Source organism: Ochotona princeps, chromosome 18, assembly GCF_030435755.1.
Source record: "Ochotona princeps isolate mOchPri1 chromosome 18, mOchPri1.hap1, whole genome shotgun sequence".
Taxonomy (NCBI): domain Eukaryota; kingdom Metazoa; phylum Chordata; class Mammalia; order Lagomorpha; family Ochotonidae; genus Ochotona; species Ochotona princeps.
The window spans coordinates 39,157,933-39,179,545 of record NC_080849.1 but is presented as its reverse complement, the minus strand read 5'-3'; the positions used below and the strand labels follow the sequence as shown (position 1 = coordinate 39,179,545).

General features: G+C 45.9%; 1 protein-coding gene across 2 annotated transcripts in view; it reads right to left on the bottom strand.

Annotated features, from left to right (window-relative positions):
• The window catches only part of ANKRD29 (ankyrin repeat domain 29), a 49,464-nt gene extending 49,210 nt beyond the window's left edge, over positions 1 to 254 (bottom strand). For both annotated transcript variants that reach the window (XM_012931531.2, XM_058676852.1), the window contains exon 1: positions 90 to 254. In XM_012931531.2, coding sequence (XP_012786985.1) covers positions 90 to 110 — 21 coding nt within the window. In that variant the 5' untranslated portion in view covers positions 111 to 254. The remainder of the gene's footprint in view (positions 1 to 89) is intronic.
• Positions 255 to 21,613: the final 21,359 nt, after the last annotated feature.

Here is a 21,613-nt window from a genome sequence, read left to right as displayed (position 1 = left end):
GACCCGCCCGTAGCCGGGGATGGAGGCCGGCGTCCCACCTCTCCATGCCGGGCTGGCCGGCAGTCCCTGGCCGAGCCCACGGTGCTCACCTTGAAGGACATCCTGCACATGTCCGCGGCCTCCTAGCCGAGCCGACGTGCTCGGGGATCTCGCGCCCGCTTCCCGGGCTCCGCTTCTCCCGCCGCCTTCCGCAGAGACCGGCAGCCGGGGCGGCGACGCGCGTGCATACAGAGCGGGGCGCGTCCCATCCGCCCTCCGGGGCCCGGCCACGGCCACGCGCTCCGCTCGCGCGCGCACCGGGGCGCTGTGTGCCGCGAGGACACGCGGCCGGCTGCGCGCGCACGCACGCCACGCTCCGCACACCCGGCCGTCTCCACTCTGTCCACACTCACACAGACACCCCTTCACCCCGCCGCACAAACTGTCCACATTCACACCACTCTTTTCCCAGTACACACTTATTCCTGTGTCCACACACAAACACGTCCAGGGTCTCAACCCTGTCTGCACTGTCACATTACACACACCTCATCCACACTTCCATACACTCGCACAACCCTCTTGGCACTCACGCAGTTGCATTTTCCAGTGAAGTGTTTGCTGGCCACATTACACTCAGGGCACACACATCCTTCCCTCAAGGCCCACGTACACACACAGTCTGCCTCATGTTCACGCACACACAGCCTCGTCCGCGCTTTACCCATCTCCACATTTCTCACACATTCACTGTTCACACCCAAGGCCTAACCCTACACCACACACACACACACACACACACACGAGTTCCACAGAAAATCCACACTCCATCCTCACACACACTTTCGGGAGCAGTGCCTGAACCAGCCCGGGGCCTCAGCCTTCCTCAGGCGCAGCTGTTCTGAGCATGTAAGTCAGGTCTGAGGGCTCACTGCCACAGACCCATGTGCCCTCAAGTGGCTCTCGCGTTTCCCATTTCTGTCTTTCTGGTTTTACGTTACTCTTTCTTTCCTGTTCTAAGACTCTGGGTTTTTGTTTTTTGTTTTTTGTTTTTCCATTCTGGGAAGCAAGCCTTCTGTAGGCGTGAGTAATAAGCAGCTTTTCCTCTTTGAAGGAGAAAGGCAAACTATGAAAGAAATAAGCCATAGCCCTCTCCTCTTGAACACAGCAGTCACTTCTCTTGACCTTACACCCCCTCACAGGCCGCTGCCTGCCCAGGCATGGTCTGGGGAACTGGAAGCAAGTGAGTTCTCTTTTTTTTTTTTTTTTTTTTTTTTTTAATTAATTTTATTTATTTGAGAGTGTTACAAAGAGAGAGGGAGAGAGCTCTTCCATGTGCTGGCTCACTCTCCAAACGGTTGCCATGGCTGGGGCTGGGCCAGGCCAAAGCCAGGAGAGCATCTTCCAGGTGTCCCTTGTGGGTACAGGGGCTCAAGCAGTTGTCCATTCTCCGCCACCTTCCCAGACCATAAGCAGAGAGCTGAATAGGAAGTGGAGTGACCGGGACGTCAACCCGTGCCCCTATGGATACTGGCCCTGCAGACACCAGGTAACCTACTATAACACAGTGATGGCCCTGTGGATTATCCATGTTAAAAAAATTAATATACATGTTGTTATACAATAAAGGAGTAATAATATCTTTGCTACAAAAGTGCTAAAGTAAGGGCCCCTGAGCTTGTGCTGCTGGCGGGGCATGGACTTGGGGTTCATGGGACTTGAGGTGTGGGCTTTTGGGGAGATGGGGGATTGTGCTTGGCAGAGGCGTGGGGAGACCTGAGGCTTCATGTCCAGGCAAGTGGAGCGAGCCTGGGGATCTCCCCACATGTGTGGTCTGTGGATTGATCAGGGAGGGCGGGAAGGAGATGTGTGGGAGGGAAGATCCCTGAGGGAGTGTGTTGCAGGCAAGGAATGACTTCTAAGGGATTCCCACTGACAAAGGCACTGTACTTGCAAGTAAGCAAGTGGGCTGAGACCAAGCAATTTGGAGGTTGGAAGCTGCCGGATTTTATGGGAGACCTTAGCCGGGCTAGTTAGCATGGATCACCATCCATTGGTGCATACTAAAGCTAGAGCTGGAGCCCTGCCTGGCAGGGCTAAATCCCAGTTCCCCCCAGTGATAGCTGGAACAGGGGCGGGTAAAGTTAGTCATGACACTAAGAAGCACATGAGAGAACCAGGTACAGAGAGATTCTGTAGAGGATATATCGGCTTACCCCTGTGGAACTTCTATTCCCACTGGCTTGCTTAAGAGCTGGGGTGGTGACAGGCTGAGTCAGGCATGGCCATGGAAACCTTCAACACTCATGGGTACTGGAGTTGGAACAGGCTGGGCAGGTCCAGGGCTTCAGCACCCATAGACGCACCCAAGAATAGAGTGTAGGATGGGCCAGCCACAACACCCACCAGCTCATCCAAATGCCGGGAAGGAGGGCACAGACTATACCTGGTAAGAACCTAGGGCCTGCTCCACATGTGAGATCTGGGTCTGGGAGTGGGCCTGGTGGGGAAACGGGAAACTCCTCTGGTGGAACATAGCTCCTACTGGTGAGCATGTGATTCTGGTCTGGGTGTTGGTCAGGCCAGGGAAGTGTGTGGGTTGATTCTGGAGGTTGCAGATTGCACAGGATCAGACCAACTTTAACTCTCTGGCATGTGCATGCCAGGCTAGGCTGTCACACATTTTGGTTTGCTTGAGCCAGGGATGGGAGCAGACTGGATGTGGCTGGGCTGCAGCATACACCAGCGAGAGTTGGCACTGGGGATGGGCCGAATTAGGCCAGGCTGCAGCATCCAATGGCAAAGGCCAAGATGGGGGATGGGCTATGCAGAGCTGGGTCAGAGTAACCACTGGCATATATGAGATCTGTGGCTGGGAACAGGCCTGGTTGGGGAGCCAAGGGGATTCCCTGGCTGGGTTGTGGTTCCCATGAGTGAGTGTGAGTGCCAGAATGGGGAAGGCATTCTAGCCTGGACATGACTGCAGTATCCTTCAGCATGGGTGTGGACTAGGTCTGGGGTGTGCCAAGCTGGGCTAGGCTCCAGCATTCATTGGTGCTCATGAGAGCCAGAGTGGGAATAGGATGCACTGGGCTAGTTTTCAGCATCTGCTAAACCATGTGAGAACTATATCCATGGGCCAGGGTTGACTGAGCTGTAACACCCAACATTAAGAACTGGAACAAGTGTTGGATGGTTGAGGAAGGCCAGTGTTCCTGCTAGGACAGGAGGTGGACTAAATCATTCTTGGCAAACGATCCACCAGTGCGTGCGAGATCTGCCACTGTGAGCAGATCTAATAGAGGAGCAGGGTGAACTCCTTTGTCAGGTCACAGTCCCTGCAGGTGAGCACAAGGACCAAGGCTGGGTACCTGCCAGCCAGCATACGTGTGGCTCACATGTGGGGACAGGTCAAGGTGGTCCAGTTCATAACACTCACTGGCAGAGCTGAGAAACAGGGCAGGATGCAGGATATACCGGGTCAGGTCACAATACAAACCAGTCCACAGTAGGGCTAGGATTGGGGGCTAGCTGGGGTGGGTTTGGTGGTGGTTTTGAGTTGGGTGGCTTTGGTGAGCTGAAACTGGAGGCAGGCCAGATTGGGCCATGCTACACTACCCACCGGCAAGTGCTGAGGTGAGGTGGCCCATGCCAGACTGGGCCTCAGCACCTACCAGCACATGTGAGACCCGGAGGGGAGGGTGTAAGCCCAGTAGGGGGACAGCCTGGGCTCCTCTGCTGGGCCACTGCTCCCAAGGTGAGTGTGAGTACTGGAACCGGGAGTGGACCAGGCCAGGCAGGGCTACAAACCTATTGACCTGCATGTGAGCTGAGCTAGGGGGTGAGCCAGGCTGGACTAACTGACTGTAGCCACTGGTGCATATATGAGCCAGAATAGGTGCAGGCTGGTTAGTCTTTGCCGCATCATCACTGGCAAGTGCTGGGATGGAAGCAAGTCCTTGACAAATGCAGATCCGGGGCTGGGAGTGGGCTTGTTAGGGAAACTGTGGGCACCTCCCTGATGGGCTGCAACTCCCAGTGGTGAGCATGATAATTAGTTCTGAAGGTGGGCTTGGCCAGACAGGTGGTGGCACCCTCTGGCATGAGTGTAGGTTGGATAGCGGAGTCTGTTTGGTTGAGCTAAGTTTCACTGCTGATTGATGTATTTGAGGGCTGAATGGAATGTGGGGCAGACTGGGCCAGTCTGCTGCATATACTGGCAAGCATAGGAACCACGGCTGGGGGGGTGGACCTGGTGGGAGTTATTGGGGGGATCACCCAACTAGACTGCAGTCCTGCTGGTGTACATGAATGCCAAGTGTGAGGTGGGCAGGGTTGGGTTGGGCCACGGCATCCATTGGTTTACCTAAGTGATAGAGCTGGAGACAAAACTGACCCAGCAATTACAACTACCAGTGAGTGTGTAGGCTGACATGGGCGATAGACTGAGCTGGACCCCATACTGGCAATCACACACAATAGTCAGGTCTGGGATCCCTTCTGACTAGATTTCTTGTGGGGATCCTCCCAACTGAACTGCTGGACTCAGAACTCCAACCATGGGGAGAATTGCAGGATTTGTCTTCTGACCATGGAGTGAGTACATGTGTTAGAACAGGACCTCTCAGTGGCTTAGACATAGTAGTGAATGGCATGCCCAGATGCACATATAGGATTTGGCAATCCTTTGGGGCCTACAGAGGTCATCTGGTGCCATAGGAAGGAGAGTAGAAAAACTACTCCAGCCAAGCATTGACAGCGAATATCTGAGTGGATGGAGACTCTGGGTGACTTGTGTCAGTAGATGGACCTTGGATGGATTTCCTCATCCTTGGATTGGTGAGACTGATAGCATTTTAGAACTATGGAAATTACTTGAGCAGAACACTTGGAGCAGACTCCATATTGGGAACTCTGGGGTGGCATCAGATGACTGTTTCCCATCTCTGGGTACTGGGGTAGTGGGGAGGTTGGGTGGAGCTTCTTCCCTAATCCCCACCCCCCATTCCTCATTTACAAGAGGAAGAGTGGGGAAGATTTGGAAGCAAATCTCACCAATAGTCAACTATGTAAGCATCATTCAAAATCCCCCCAAATAAAGGTGGAAAATGCTAAAGTAAAAGGAGTGACCCAACCTTTCACCCTACAGGAATCCAATCCTTTATTCTCTCACTTGCCTCTGTTGGTGTCACCTTCCCTCTTCTCAGCTGAATATGCAATGACTATTTAATTTTTAAGTCAACATATAATTGAAAGTTAGGATTCGTGATGAAATTGAAAGTCTTTATCCCTCATAGAGGAAGTATATTGTTTTGTGCTTAGGACATTCTGAGCTTTTATAGAAAGCACAAATTAAAAAAAAATTATTATTTTTTTATTTGACAAGCAGAGAGAATACAGGAAGAGAGAAACACACACACACAGAGAGAGAGAGAGAGAGACAGAGACAGAGACAGAGACTGCTCTCATTTTCTCGTTAACTCTGCAAGACTGGCAGGTATAGAGGGAGACCAAGCCTCAGCTGGGAGCCCGGAACTGAAGCCTGGGCTCGCACATGTGTGGGCAGGGACCCAACTAGCTGAGCCATGACACATTGCTTTCCAGGAAGCTGAACTTGGGAGTGGATATCCACCCCAGTTTTTTCATCTTGTTTTTTTCTTGAGTGGCAAACAGACATACCAGAGAGTCAAAAATTCTGGCTTTTGAATCCAGAAAAACTCAAAACTTTGTCCTTGTCTTGGGTGTCTATAGAGGAGACAGTTTTTACATTCTCTGCAACATTTGTGCTATGAGATTGGAAAGATTGCTTTAGTGATGAACAAAAAGGGATGGGAAATGACAAATAGTGACTGCTTTCTGGGTGCCTGGCAATGGCAATGGGTGGGCTGTCAGCCTGTTGCACAGATGAAAGCCCCGAGGCCCTGAGAATTCAGTGATTTGCTAGTGAGGTCCAGGGCTAGACCTTCACTCTGTGCTCCAGGCTCCAAATTAGTGCCCATTGCTTGCCCACGCTTGCTGCTCAGAGCTCCTGTTGGCAGTGTCTGCTCAGGATCATGACATTCTTGTGGGTCTACAGAAAGAACGTGCTCAGCACACCATCCCACACACATGGCTAAGCTCAGCTTCCCAGAAAGGCTCCCAAACAGCACAAAACCTTTGTGGGATCACACCAAGACACTTTCTAAAGTAGCTCACTCCAAACTTTAGTAGTGACCCTCTGAGTCTAACATGAAATTAAAGCTGTATGACCCACCCCTCCTCACTCAAATAATTTCTCACTATCCCAACCTTGTCATTCACTATTCTTGCCATTCTTGCCTTGTCATGGCTCCCTCCCATACCTGTGGCTCCCTTCCTTTTTTTTTTTCTCTCCCCTAAGTTAAACCCTATGACAGTTTGAGTTCCCTCTTGCTCCATCTGCCCCTCTGTCAGCTCATTCCTAATCTCTCTGAGCTCCCGCCACAGTTCTAGTCTGTATCACGCCCCTTAGCCCATGATCCCACAGCATCTGGAATTTGGCTTCTGTTACTGAGCTTTGCTTCTATTACTTTCGACTCCGTCATTTGAGTTTAAGTTCTTCAAGGCCAGACGCTGTGTCTTTTATTTTCTTTACGGACTAGTTTACAACCAGATATACAGTAGATAGCCAAACCTCTATGAATTATTTTAAAAATTTACTTATTTAATTTATTCAAGAGAGAGGGCGAGAAAGCCTTCACCTACTTGTTTGCTTCTTTCCTTCCCTGGGGCACCTGTCCCATGCTTCCTACTGCCGGTTCTGGGCCAAGCTGAAGTCAGGAACCAGGTGTTCAATCTGGGACTCCCATATACTTGAGCCTTCAACTACTGCCTCCTAATTTGCACATTGGCAGGAAGTGAGGATTGAAATCTGGGCTAACACATGGGCCCAGGTGCTCTGCTCTGGGATGTGGATATTCCAGGTAGCATCTTAACTGCTGTGTCAGATGCCTGCTGTAGCTTATGAATTACTGATGCAATTAAAACGCTCAAGGGAGTTGAGTTCTGTATGTTTGCCCAGTCAGAAATTTCCCCAGTATGTCCACACACATATACCACTCAAATGCTCATTTATGTGATCTCAAATGAGAGCATGGGCATTTTTACCTTTTGTTCATACCAGCACGGATTGAAATGCACTTGGCCTCAATTTTGCATTGACCCGGTTAATGCTCCAGCAAGACTAGCCCTAGACAGATTGTGAAGCAGATTGTACTGGTCTACCAAACCCTTTGACCTCCCCTTTTGTAATTCCCTCCAGCTGAGTCCATCCTGCATCTTGCCTGTCTGTATTCCCTGTATCCTTAGCCATCCAAACTCTGCCAGCTAGTTAGCTTAGACTCTCTCCTCACCAATTGGAATCTAGATCAGATGAGGCTTCCTGTGGGGAGGAGTGAAGAGACAGTGAGGAATAATCTTTCCAACATCCATTCCCTCCTTTGCTTTCTCTAGCAGTACTCCAGTTTTGCTCAGATGTCTGCCATACTTCCCGCGAGATGTGTTGAAAGGGAGCTGCTGTGGGTTGAGCTTGCCTCCTACAAATGTGTTGGAACCTTAATCCCAAAATATGTATGCCAATGGTGTTGGGAAGTGGGGAGTTTGGGGCAATTAGGATTGGCTGAGACCTTAGAGGTGGGGCTGTATAGGTTGTTTACAAACAGGAGACTAGAGCTACACCTTGGTTTCTTGCCACGTGATGCCTTCCATCCAGCAGTGATGCAGCAAGCCAACCCTTATCACCAGGTGCTGGTGCTGAGCTAATGGAATTTGAGTCCAGCCCCTGGGTCTGTCCTTGTAAAGCCACAAGTGCCCTCAAAGGGGGCTCCCTGTCCAGGCTGGTGGTGGTATCTGTGTTAGGTGTGGGCATGCACGTGACAAATTCTGGCTGAGTCATTAGTGGAGGTGTGCTGGGGGCTTCTGAGGGAAGTTTTTCTGATTCTATAATATCAACAGAAGATGGTCTTTTCTTTCTTGGGACACTATCCTGTATTCATATGATGACTGGAATTGCTGCAGCCACTTTGTGTCCACAAGGGGGAGCTGTGGTGGCAGAGTAGAAAAGGGATATCACTAATGCCCTGGATTGGCCAATCAGAGTTGTTCTGTGGTTTAAGCCACTATGGTTAGATTCTCTCTTAGTATCCATTGAATATACTCATGTACAGGTGAGACAAGAAGTGAGGTGGTAGGGTTCAACTCAAGTCCTCACTGGCTTCTGTCTACTCTGTGCTTCCAATTTGAATATGTCACTTAATTTTCTTCTCATTGGAACAGTACGTGAAAGCATAGGTGACATTGAGAGTGGGCAGGTGACCTGTTGATGATCACAGGTGCCAAACTTAGGCTAATCTGCGTTCAAGGCCCCTGCTCTCTCCATCATGTTCTGTCAGTTGGTTTGCTTGTAAATACTTGATGAATAAAGGTCAGAATGAATTCACCTAGTCTGCACTCTGGTGCCTTGGGTTATAGATAATGCCTGTTGAGCATGTGATACCAGCTGCCTGTCAGGAGTAGAATTTGGAGCCTTCTGCTTGCTGCACATTGGCACTGGAGTCACCAGGAAAACAACATGACCCAGGCCTAGAGGGAAGAAATAATAAGATCAATTTGATCAGTAGACACTGGAATCCTGGTGAGCGAGTGGGCTCCTCCCAGTAGCCAAATTAGGGCAACTGGTTTGCAGTGGAAGGATCCTCTGTCCCTTTAGAGGACAGGTCATGTGCCCTGTGGTGTGTGTACTTAAGCAGAATCAAGTCACACAGTGAGTCAGCAACAAGGAAACATTTCCCCACCCATTTTCCAAGCTCAGCAAAGCTGTGAGGACTTTCTTCCTCTTGGTAAAGACGCTTTCTCTTATTCTTATGTGGCCAAAGGGTGTTGAAGGACTGAACACTTGGGGCTGCCTTTCTCCACATTGTCTCTCAGAGTACACGCATTGAAGACAGGGTGCTTAAGAAAGGGCTGCATATAAACCCAAGTGGTTCACATGGATCAGTACCATTCCACTGGGTTTGCTGCCTACTCAACAAAAATTCTTTTCAAAAGGTTTCATTTATTTGAAAGGCTGAGAGGGACAGAGCTATAAAGGCACACACATCCACACATCCACGGAGTGTTCCTATCTGCTGATTTACTCTGCAAATGCCTGCCATAGCATGGGCTGGGCCAGACTGAAATCAGGAGTTGGGAACGTCATCTGGGTCTCCTATATGGGTTGCAGAGATCCAAGTTTTCTTGAGCTGTCATCTGCTGCCTTCCAGGACGCACATGAGCAGGGAGCTGGAATGGCAAGTATTGCTGGGACTCCAGTATAGGCACTCAGATACAGGATGTGAGAGTCCTAAGTGACGTCACAATTGCTATGCCAACTTTTCTTTATTTGCACCAGCATTCATTTTATTTATTTGAAAGTCAGAGTTACACAGAGAGGGAGAGACGGGAAGCTTCCATCTACTGATTCAATCCCCAAAGCGCTGCAGTGGCTGGTGCTGAGCCAGGCTGATGCCAGGAGCCAAGAATTTCATTGACATCTCTCACATGGATATAGGGACCTAAAACCATCTTCTGCGGCCTTCCCAGGCATATTAGCAGGGAACTGGATTGTAAATAGAGTAGTTGGGAGTCAAACTGGTGCCTGTATGATATACTGATGTCACAGGTGGTAGCTTAACCCAGTATGCCCCAAGGTCAATTCCAACAAAAATTCTTAAAGTTGATATTTCAGTTTAGCGAAACTTGCTATCAACTGAAACTGGCATGAAGATATGTAACCTATAATATCACTTCTCAGAGTTTCCATTTTGTAAAATATACTCCCAATCTTGCCCATAAACATATAAAAGCACAATTGGAAACACATGTATTCTATCATTTTACTAAACATGATAACGTGAACATTTTTCCTAGGGCTCACAGTTCTCTGGGGACCGGTGTTGTGATGCAGACAGTTAAGCTGCCATCTGTGACAGAGAGCAAGATGGTCCAATTGCTTGGTTCTCTGTCACCCACATGGGAGACCTGAACGTTGTTTCTGACTTTGGCCTGGACCAGCCCAGATCATTGCAGTTGGTTGGGGGAATAAATGAGTTGATGGGAGATCTCTTTCTCCTGCTTGTCTTTTAAATATACGAAATGTATTTTAAAAATTAAAAGAAATATAAAGGTCCTTTGAAAGAGATGCTTCTTTTAATGGCTGCATTTAAGTGGAATATATTGAGGTTTTTAATAAACTTTTAATTTGTATAAGCCCCTTTGGTAGATGTTCAACTTTATCGCTAAAAATAATGTACTGTAATTGTTATACACTTAAGTGTGGCCTGGATTTTCAGTTATTTTTCCAGGATAAATTTCTAGAATTTCAAAGTCAGAATAAAATAATTGCACACAAAACACTTTTCAGAATTGTTCTGCTAATCCCATGCTTCCATCCAGATGGATGAAGTTATTGTTTAGGGTTTTTCTGAATGCTCCCAATGGCATGGTATAGCCATATACTGCATGTCTTGGTATTCTGTGGATCTGTTAGCTTATTTTGACTCCTGTAAAGCACAGTTTAAAGCCTCTGACATAAATGTATAGCATTAAATAGGGTTAAAATAAAACAAGAAATAAAGAAAATGGGACAGAGAAATTTGAAAAAAAAGCAAAGATTGTTTGAAGCCAGGAGTGAGGTAGAACATAGGAGAGTCACAGAGGTGGTTTTAAGTTTCTTGGTAATGACCACTGCATAGGATGGATGTGGGCATTTTTGTGGTGTATGTGTGTTTATAACATCAGAACACTCCATGGCATGTGACAAGCTCAGCAATTATAAAGAGCACTGAAACTATTTTGAGTGATGAACAGCTTCCTCAATGCTCTCTATACACAGCATCTAAGTGAATTTCACAGAGCTATTACTAGGGCATTTCTGCATGTAGGTCACCCTACAAATGCCAGAGGAATTCAGAAGGACTTAAAGTAGGGTAAGTTAAGAACAGCAACTGCTGGGCTGGCTTGCAGAAGGGTGAATGAACTACTGACCTCTAACTATTCCCACACAAGTACTTTCCCTGCTGTGCTCTCAAGACTGATGTCTCCTCCAGATTCTTATGTTGACACCTAATTCCTGATGCAATAGCTTTTTTAATTAATTAATTTTTATTTGAAATGCAGGAAGGAGAGAGGGAGAGACAGAGAGAAGGAGAAAGAGAAAGATGTTCCAACGACTGATTCACTCTCTAATGGCCACAATAACTGGAGATGAACCAATCTGAAACCAGGAGCCAGGAGCTTCTGGGCTCCCCATGTGGGTGCAGGGTTCCAAGGCTTTGGGCCATTCTCTTCTGCCTTGTTAGGCCATAAGCAGGGAACTGGATAGGAAATAGTGCAGCCTGGATGTGAACCGGTGTCCACATGGGATGCTAGGGCTTGCAGGTGGAGGATTAGGCTGTTGAGCTACTGTGTCAGCATCCACTAATAGAATCATTTTAAGAAGAGAAGCTTTTTAGAGTTCATTAGAGAATGTGCTATCCCTGACCCAAAGAGTGAGCCTTCACCCAAAGGTGAATCTGGTGATACTTTGAGGATTTCCCAGGCTCTAGAGTAAGGAGGAATACGTATCTGTTGTTTGTCAGACATTTGCTTTAGAGACATTTGCTACAGCAGCTTAAGCACACTGAACTAGCTCTCCTCAAAGCCCTGAGTGTCTGAACTTGAGAGTTGTTCTCCAACTGAAGCCCAGAGCACAATTGACTTAGGGCTGAATTAGTTCATTCAGTTCATAAGAATGATCAATAGAACTGAGAATGAGATTGATTCCTCCTTTTATTATCATCATTATTATTATTTACTGGAAAGACAGATTTATGGAGAGAAGGAGACACAGAGAGAAAGATCTTCATTCTGCTGGTTTACTCCCCAAGGAGTCAAAATGGCCAGAGCTGAGCTGATGCAAAGCCAGCAGCCAGGAACTTCTTCTGGGCCTCCTGCATGGGTGCAAGGCTTTGGGTCATCCTCTGCTGCTTTCCCAAGCCGTAGGCAGGGAGCTAGATGGGAAGTGGATAATCAGGGACATGAACTGGCACCCTATGGGATCCTGGTGCTTGGAGGTAGAGGATTAGCTATTGAACTGATCTGCCAGGCCTGATACTCCCCTTTTATAAAAGTTTGGGCATCTGGCATCAGTTTTAGTGGGAGATCACCTTCCTAATCTGAGAGTAGCACCCAGAAAGACACCAACGCAGAATGTCTCCAAGCCATGTTGAAGACAGAATGTCAGATTAGGCAACTATTGCCCGTGTGGCTATAAGGTGGGTTCTACAGTAGGCCATGTAAGCCTAGCAGTCATCCTCCATAAGATGGAGGTAGCACATTTGGAGCCATGTTTGAGCTGATCAGAGGGTGCACCTGCAGACCAGCCTGTGACTTCAGGCTGAACAGTACAGCAAGCTCACCAGCCAGGCCAGGCCTTCACTCTGATAGGCTTCCTTGGCCATAGGTTTTCCAACAGTGGCTTGTTCTCCCTTTACAGTCTCATCAGGATGTCTGCACATGTCGGCATTAGTCTTGACTTTCTCTGGGTCCCCACAGGAGTTGGTTCCATTACTGCACAGAACTTCCTGAGAGAGCATATGCCATGTGAGACCCGCTGAGTGAGCTCTCTTGTTGTTGCTTGGATGACAACAACATCTGCACAGTGCAAGGAAAGCCACGTGAGCAGGTCAACGCAGATGCCTCTGTAAGAGGCTGGTGGTCAGCTCTGGGATCAATAACACCCATAGACACAATTCTGGAAGGTTGCTTGTATCTGGTTAGTGAAGCTTCAGGTGTGAAGCCACCAGCAATAGGAGTGACCCCACCGGCAGCAGCGAAGTTCATTGCAACCCATTGACCAGCACTCCTGGAGGATGACACTGAAAACCAGCTCTCAGCAGAACCTTCTCCCAAGTCTTTTTCAGATTCACCACAGAAAATCTCATCACTTCTTCATAGATGGGCTGTTCTATTTGGAAGTCAAAGTTGGTATCACCCAAGTGGGCTCCTGTTGCAGGGCATTTGAAGATAGCTTCCTCCTTCATTTGCAAGATATGGACATTTCCCTTAAGTGACAACAGAGTGATGCTGTGTGGACCTCCCTCTGGGCTTCACAAAAAAAAGGCACAAGATATGAGTTTATTTTAAATTCAATCAATCTCAACATAGTAAGAATACATGGTCTACAGATCATATAATATAAACAGGAGTGGTGCCACTTACTATTACTTGCCACTAACTTCTTGTGCTTCCTGTCCCTGTACCATAGGCTCTGCCAGTTTAGAGTCTTGGTTCCAAAGAGGAACACTTTCTATGCCAGGATATAGCAATTTTCCCATGGAAGTATGCCCTGGAACGGGTAGTTGGGGGTGCAAGTTGATGACTGTTATTTGCAGTCATAAGATTAGCCTCAGTAATGTGGCCTATAAAGCATCAACCAATGGTTTCCTCTTCTATGTTAGCCCTGTGAAGAGGGGCTCACCAGAGTCCTGGAGGAGCTACCCTTGCAGCTGTAGGAAGTGGTTCTGAAGGTACAAAGGGAAGGTCCTGGAGTCACTGGATCCCTTGGACCAGATCTTCCTTCAGAAGGCCTTGCCCCCAGCTGCTCTTGGCAGGGTATCATCGGTTCCCGGTGCAGCTGGGATTGCCTCAGCTCACCCAAGGTCATGGTGTTTTCCCAGAGTCTACATCCAAGGATCGGTTGAGTTGGGAGTGTAAAGTCCCAGTCTTGTTGTTTCCACTCAACACTAGGATGAAGTGTCAGGATAGTTCCAGAGTCCATCCAGGGCCATCTGCAGCTGTCATTGGGCGTATACCACATCCTGGTTCTCTGTGCCTGAAGCTGCTGCCTTCATCTCATGTCTCCAGTGTGAATGTCAACAGCAAGCCCTAGTCAGTGAGTTGCATGCTGAGTTATGCTTCATGGTCGACTTGCCTGGGAACTTAGCCTGCAGCAAGTTCTTTCTGGTAACTGGTTAAATCTGTCAAGTGTAGGCCTCACTGTGTATTGGAAGCGCATATTCTAGGTTTTCTTTAATAAGAATGACTATTTGATTTTAAAGTTCAGATAAAATCATCTATACTCTAGGACTCCCAAAGGCATTAAAAATACTCAAAATAATGTTATTTCTTTAATAACAGAAATGTGTGTCTTTGGAGAAGGCCAAGGGTCACAAAACAAGGAAGCTTGACAGTCGTATGCTTTGAGTCCCTAAGACTGGCGTTCAATGTAATGTTGGCCTCAGCATACCTTCTGCTCTGGAAACTGAGCATGACTCAACCTCCAAAGAGAAGGCCAAATCTGGTTTAACAGGCTGCAGTGGTTAATTCTATGTGTCAACTTGGCTAGGCCACAGTTGGCTAAGCATTATTCTAGATGTTTCTATGGTGTATGCTTTCAGAGGAGATTGGCAATGAAGTCAGACTTTGAGTCCAGCAGGTGTCCCTCCACAAGGTAGGTGGGCCTCATACAAAAAGGACAAGATCTGGAGAGAAGACTGACCTCACTGAAAGAAGGATGGACTTGGGCTGCAGCACTGTCACTCCCCTTTTGTCTCCAGCCCCCTGTCTCTGAAAATTTCTCCTTTGATAGTCTATTCTATCACATCTTATGAGATGCATATTCTTTGGGGTCTCATTTGTTAACAAATTTCTTTTATTGTTTGAGATTGTTACCAGTCGAGTGGACCCTCTACCTGCTCCCTGAAGTGAGCTCTTTTATTGCGGGCAGGGTACCTGGCAAATAGAGTGCTGATCTTGGCTTGGTTTCCTGTGAAGATTCCACTGCTTTACCCCCTAGCTCCAGGGAAAAGTTTACATTGACTTAAAGGGACTTCATGAAATGGCTCAGCTATCACCAAATGGCCAATAACCATCAACTCCTTTTTTATTCTCTGCTTTTTAGTAAACCGTCCTACTTATCTTGCTTTTATTATTCCTCCAATTAGTTGAGCAAAGTGTTGGATATCTTTCACTTTAGTGATGGGATGGATGACTTTCCCTTGGATGTCAGTGGTCTTTGTCACTGCTCTATCAAATGCATTATAGTTCAACACTATGTGTTGAACAAGGGAGGATGTGTGCAACCAGTGCTGAAATTATAGTTTCAGATGGAGTTGGCATTGTAGTGTAGCAGGTAAAGCTGCCACCTGCAACATCAGCCTCACATATGGGTGCCAGTTCAAGTCCTAGCTGTTCAACTTCTGTTACAGCTTCCTGCTAATGACCTGGGAAAAATAGCAGAAGATTGCCCAAGTGTTTGGGTCCCTGCCAACCACATGAGAGACCTGGATGAGGCTTCTGGTTCCAGTACTAGTTGTTGCAGGCATCTGAGGAGTGGACCAACTGATGAAAGATCTCTCTCTGTCTCTTCCCTTCTTGTGTGTAATGATTTCAAGATAGTGAAACTTTTTTAGGTGATACAATTTGAGATGGTCACATCCCATATCTGAGGAATGCTGGGTTCAAGTCCCAGCTCTGCTTCCGAATCTGGCTTCTTGTGAATGCACATCCTTGGAGGCAACAGGCAATGATCCAAGTACTTGGGTCTCTACCACCCACATAGGAGACCCAGACTGAATTCTGCACTCCTGGCTCTGACTAGGCCATTGCAGCCATTTGGGGAAGTGGAGCAGCTAATTTAAGGTTAATCACAATTGTCTGTGTTGTCTCTATCTGCCTTTCAAATAAATGAAAAATATTAATAAAGAGGAATTTAAAAAACATATCCTGATAAGCTGTGAGCACCTCAAAAACTTATGAAGAAACTGAATTAAAAGATCAGTTTATTTTGATGCAAAAAGGTTTTTGAATTTCATGCATTTTTTTCATAACACTTGTGTTCCCCTCAACTTGTTAAAAGATTCTTTGTATGCCTAAGTTTCAAAATTCCTTGGAACAATGTAACTTTTATCTTTTAATTCCATCTTGTATGCACTTTTTGAAGTACTCTTGTCGACAACAACATTTCTGAGAGCTTCATCTGTCACCCAGTGAACCAAGTAAGCATGGGGGAAGAAATGCCAGATCTATCTGGGAGATTTCAGTCCCTGGTCAGACATCTAGATTTTTCCCTCAAGTGTTTGATTTTCCTTTGGATGTTTAACATTATTGTGTAACTCTCTCTGTTTCCTTGGCTTCTAGCATTTGTTTAAGAAGAGTCTGGGTTAATGGTTGGAAAGTACCCGGTCACTAATATGGCCCTTGGGAATGAAAAAAGCATCTGTTATGAATGGACCCCAGAGAGGTGCCTTCCAAGCAAAGCTGCCTGCCCTCAGCACTCCATGGAGACCTCAGACTAGCCACACAAGAGCATTATTGATCTTGTAATGCATTGGGCACTGTGAAAGCTGTCCAATTGAACTTTCAGTCCTTAGGTTTTTCTCTACTGCGGAACCAGCAAGGTGGCAGATACAGACACGCAGATTTAATGCTGAATTGCTTGTCATGTTGGCACTTGTTCATTCCATCTTTAATGGTGCCAAAACAATTAAAGGCAATCCAGAAGAGCTGAGTTCAGTCCTTAGGGAAAATAGACTAGGAAACTCCCATGTGATGGAAAGTCTCATGGCTGTACATGAGAGCAAGCATGGAATTCAAATTTAATTCTCTTTGTGGAAAAATAGATTTCTTTTCCCCATGGTGGAAATGTAGAATATTGCTATTTTTACTAACATTTAACTTTTGGGTTCCATTTGGCAATTATGTGAAGGTTCTTCAGAGAATTAGTGAAAAACAACATATTATGAAAAAACTATGCGTGGATTTCAAAATTTTCTGAATCAAAATAAACCTTTAGTTCTGCTTCTCCCATTTGTTTTTGAAATATAGTTTAAAGTACCCAAGTAGAGTTTGAAAATACTATGTGTTTACATACTTAGTGCACTGAATAAGAGATACCAGCATTACATATTGGACTGCTTGTGTTTGAATCCCTGGGAGGCAGCATGTGATGGTTCAGATAAGCAGATTACTACCTAATTCCTGCCTATTACTCAAGTGGCTGGTGCTCTGGGTTCTTAGAATAAATGGGTGAATTCTCAAAGATTATCTTGGGTTCCATGAGCCTCACAAGTATGGAAACCAAGCTTCTGGTGCTCTTTTCTCCACTGAACTTATGCCCTGAGAGCTTCCACAGGGCTCCTCAAAGACCCTTCAACACATTGGAACCCTGGCAAGGTCAACAGGTGGTCTCTCTCTCTAACTTTTCAATACTCTATCATTATCATCATCATCTATTGGAGCCTGGTGTTGTGCTATGGTAGGTAGGTCCACCTGAGATGCTGGCATCTCCTGAGAGTATGAGTTCATGTCCGGGGACAGCAGCAGAGGGTGGCCAGAGTGATTGGATCGCTGCAGCCCACATGGGAGGACTAGATGAAGTTTTGGCTCCTGGCTTCAGCCTGGCTCAACCTGGTAACTACTTGGAGAGAGAACAGAGAATGGAAGATTTCATTATTTCTGCTTCTCTCTCTCTCTCTCTCTCTCTGATTTTTGAATAAATAAATACCCACCCCCCAAAAAATGAGGTCAACAGACAGCTCCATCTAGCTATTAGAGAAGTGTAAATACAAGCAATATTGAGGTTTCACCTAACTCCAGTGAGAATGGCTTATATACAGAAACCTACTGATTGTAACTGCTTGCAAAATGTGGGTAAAAAGACACCCTACTTCACTGTTGTAGGAATGTAGGCAAGTATAGCAACTGTGCAAGATAGTATGGAGAGTGTTCAGACAACTGAGAATTGATCTAACATATGACTCAGTTATCCCAGTCCTGGGAATATACCCAAAGGAAATGAAATTTGTATATGATAAAGTGACCTGCAATTCTATATTTATAGCAGCACAATCCATAATATCAAAGACATACAAACAACCCAGACACTCATCAACAGCTAAATGAAAGGAAACTGTGGGACATTGACTTTGTGGAATACTACAAAGCTGTAAAAAGAGATGAAATCTTGCCAACTGCCTGAACATGCAATGCCATGATATAATTAAACAGCAGAAGGTTCAACCTGTAACTGTTACTAAGGGATTATAATACTGTGATAATATGGGGGAAAATGGTGGGAGGAGAACTTGGGGAGGGAGGAGAAAGAGGAAGAACCCCTTTACCTATGGAACTGTATCAATACTAATACTAATACTAATACTAATACTAATACTAATACTAATACTAATACTAACACTAATACTAAATAATACACCAAGAGGGCTCAATCTAGTAAAGGCATCCAGCAAGTGGAAGTAGAAATGCAAACCCTATAGACTTTTGTTTCACCGCAAGCACGAAGATGCTTCCAGGTTCCAAGAAATTTGGATAGAAATTTTGGCACAGTGGCTCAAGACCTGTGCTTATAACCAGACAAAAAAAAAAAAAAAAAGGAATAGCTAATTCTAATAGGAGGCATACCATGTGTTGGCATCATGTTAGGCCATTTATGATTATTCTTGCAATATTCATGCATCTGGAGTAGGCATTTGACCTGGCAGTGAAGATATCTGTTAAGATGCCTGCATCCTGTATTGGAATGTTGAAATTCAACACCTACTTCTGGCTCCTGGTTCCAGCTTCCTACTAATGCAGACCCACAGTAGCAAAAATGATGTCTCAGTTACATGGGTTTCTGTCACCCATGTGGGAGTTTTGAATTGAGTTCCTGGATCCTGGGTTTATCCTGGTTCAGCCCCAGTCATTGATATCATTTTGGAAATGAATTTCCAGATGGAAGCATTCACTCTAGCCCAAATAAATTTTCAAAACATATAAATATATTTCTAAGACTTAATTGAAAGGCATTAGGACCAGGGGTGGGGAAGAGAAAGAGAGAGAGAGAGATTACTTAAGTGGCAACAACAGCTAAGTTTGGGCCAGGCTTAAGCTAGGAGGCAGGAACTGCATCTTGGTCTCTCATGTGACTGGCATGCTCTCAAGTACTTCTAATGCTTTCTGCTGCCTTCCAAGGTGCAATAGCAGGAAGTTGGATATGGAATGGAGTAGTTAGGACTTGAACCAATGCTCTAGTAGGGGATGTTGCAAATAGCAATCTAATGTGCTGTGCCACAATGTTGATCCCCTCCCAAAAGTCACAAATGTTATGCTGTGGATGGAACTTTTCAGATCAAGAAACTTGCATATCTAAATAATATTTAATTAATAAAAAGATTAAACATATTTAAGATGTGTATGTAATTATGTGGTACACATCATATAATTATTACCACAGCCAAAATTAACTAACACATCACCACCAATCATGCTGAGCATTAGATACCCAGAAATTGTTCATCTTTTTTTTTTTTAAGATTTATTTACTTTATTACAAAGTCAGATATACAGAGAGGAGGAGAGACAGAGAGGAAGATCTTCCGTCCAATGATTCACTCCCCAAGTGAGCTGCAACAGGCTGGTGCGCGCCGATCTGAAGCCAGGAACCAGGAACCTCTTCCAGGTCTCCCAGGCGGGTGCAGGGTCCCAAGTCTTTGGGCCGTCCTCGACTGCTTTCCCAGGCCACAAGCAGGGAGCTGGATGGGAGTGGAGCTACTGGGATTAGAACCGGCACCCATATGGGATCCTGGCGCGTTCAAGGTGAGGACTTTAGCTTCTAGGCCACGCCGCCGGGCCCAGAAGTTGTTCATCTTTTAGGTGCAAGTCAGTACCCTTTGATCAGCATCCCTGCATTTCTCCTAATACTCCACTTTCTCATATGTTATGTCATTCAGCCAGCACAGTATCCTGGTCTTCATTTTTTATTTTAGATGAGGGATCTGAAGCTCACAGATACTAAGTGCCTTGCTTGCAATCCTCCAGGAATAAGGAAATCACCCAGCTGATGGGACTGGGGCACATAACAGCGAAACCAGTAGCAGGACTGCCCAGAGGCCCATATGCTGTGGAGGAGGAAGAGACCTAGGGTTAAGAATGTAATATGTATGGGCCCAGCGGCGTGGTCTAGCGGCCTAAGTCCTCACCTTGAAGCCCCGGGATCCCATATGGGCGCCGGTTCTAATCTCAGCAGCCCTGCTTCCCATCCAGCTCCCTGCTTGTGGCCTGGGAAAGCAGTCGAGGACGGCCCAAAGCTTTGGGACCCTGCACCCACATGGGAGACCTGGAAGAGGTTCCTGGTTTCTGGCATCGGATCGGCGCGCACCGGTCCGTTGCGGCTCACTTGGGGAGTGAAACATCAGATGGAAAATCTTCCTCTCTGTCTCTCCTCCTCTCTGTATATCCGGCTTTCCAACAATAATAAATCTTAAAAAAAAAAAAAGAATGTAATATATACTGCACATTCTACAATCTATACCCTGAGGAGTAAGACAGAGGACAATTCTGAAGCCACACAACTTCAAGGAATTGGCTCTGTGTACAGAGTATAAGGGATGACTTTTACTTGAAACAGCCCAAACGATGTATTTATCCTTTGTAAAGGATGTGTTATAAATTAAATCTTTATTACTGAGCTGACATTAACAAAATAATCACACTCATGTCTCTGTGCAGAGGTGGCTGAATCAGTAAGTGCTATTATGGAATAAGTGAAGCTAATTTTAACTTTAACATATGTATCATTTCTTTTGAGTTGTCTAAACTCAGGTACAATTACTCACACTGAGCCTAGAGAATTATGCAGGTTATTTCATGCCCTTTTTAAATAGGTTGCATGACTCCAAATTTTTATCTTTGTTGTACATATAATTCACTGACTGTTAAAGATTTAATACAACATTAGAGCATGAGGGGATTAGAAATGATCTATCATCGCGTAATCAATAATCCACAAACATCTTTTGAGCACCAATTTGGAGTCCCACACTTCCATAGTCCTAGAGAAACAGAAGTGGAGGATCTTTTTTCTGTCACTAGGATATTTATGAAATAATTTGTGAATCATACAAAATTATTAATCTAAATATTAGTCTGCTATAGGTTTCTTTCTTTCTTTCTTTCTTTCTTTCTTTCTTTCTTTCTTTCTTTCTTTCTTTCTTTCTTTCTTTCTTCCTTCCTTCCTTCCTTCCTTCCTTCCTTCCTTCCTTCCTTTCTTTCTTTCTTTCTTTCTTTTTCTTTCTTTCTTTCTTTCTTTCTTTGTTTCTTTCTTTGTTTCTTTCTTTCTTTCTTGATCTTTACATAGTTGATTAGGACACAAAGGGCCAAAGGCTCTAGGAAAGTGGTAAGACTACTGTTTCCACATTCTCCTTTTTCCTTCTGGGGGAAGTGGGGAGACAAAGGGAGAAGACACACCCAGCCTCTCAACCATCCCAGGGCCCCCAGTGATGGCCATTCTCCAGGGGCACTGCTCAAGTGGTTTTGATAGTTCAACAGTTCTGAATTGCTGCCAAGCTCGCCATTCCAAGCACGTTGAAAGCTTTCCAGAATCCACTGGTTGACATAGTCCACCTTAGCTTCTCTGTTTTCCCAGATTTTCACTGCCAACACGTGCCTGGGGTTGTTGATCAGTTTGTTCTGTCCTCCATCCTCTGTTATGGTACTAGGTGTGCTCTTCAGGTTATAATGTATCATCTTATCCTCCATGTGCAACTGGGAATGCTGTCCATTGTTCCATCTAAGCCACTGAAGAGGCCCAGCTCTGATAAAA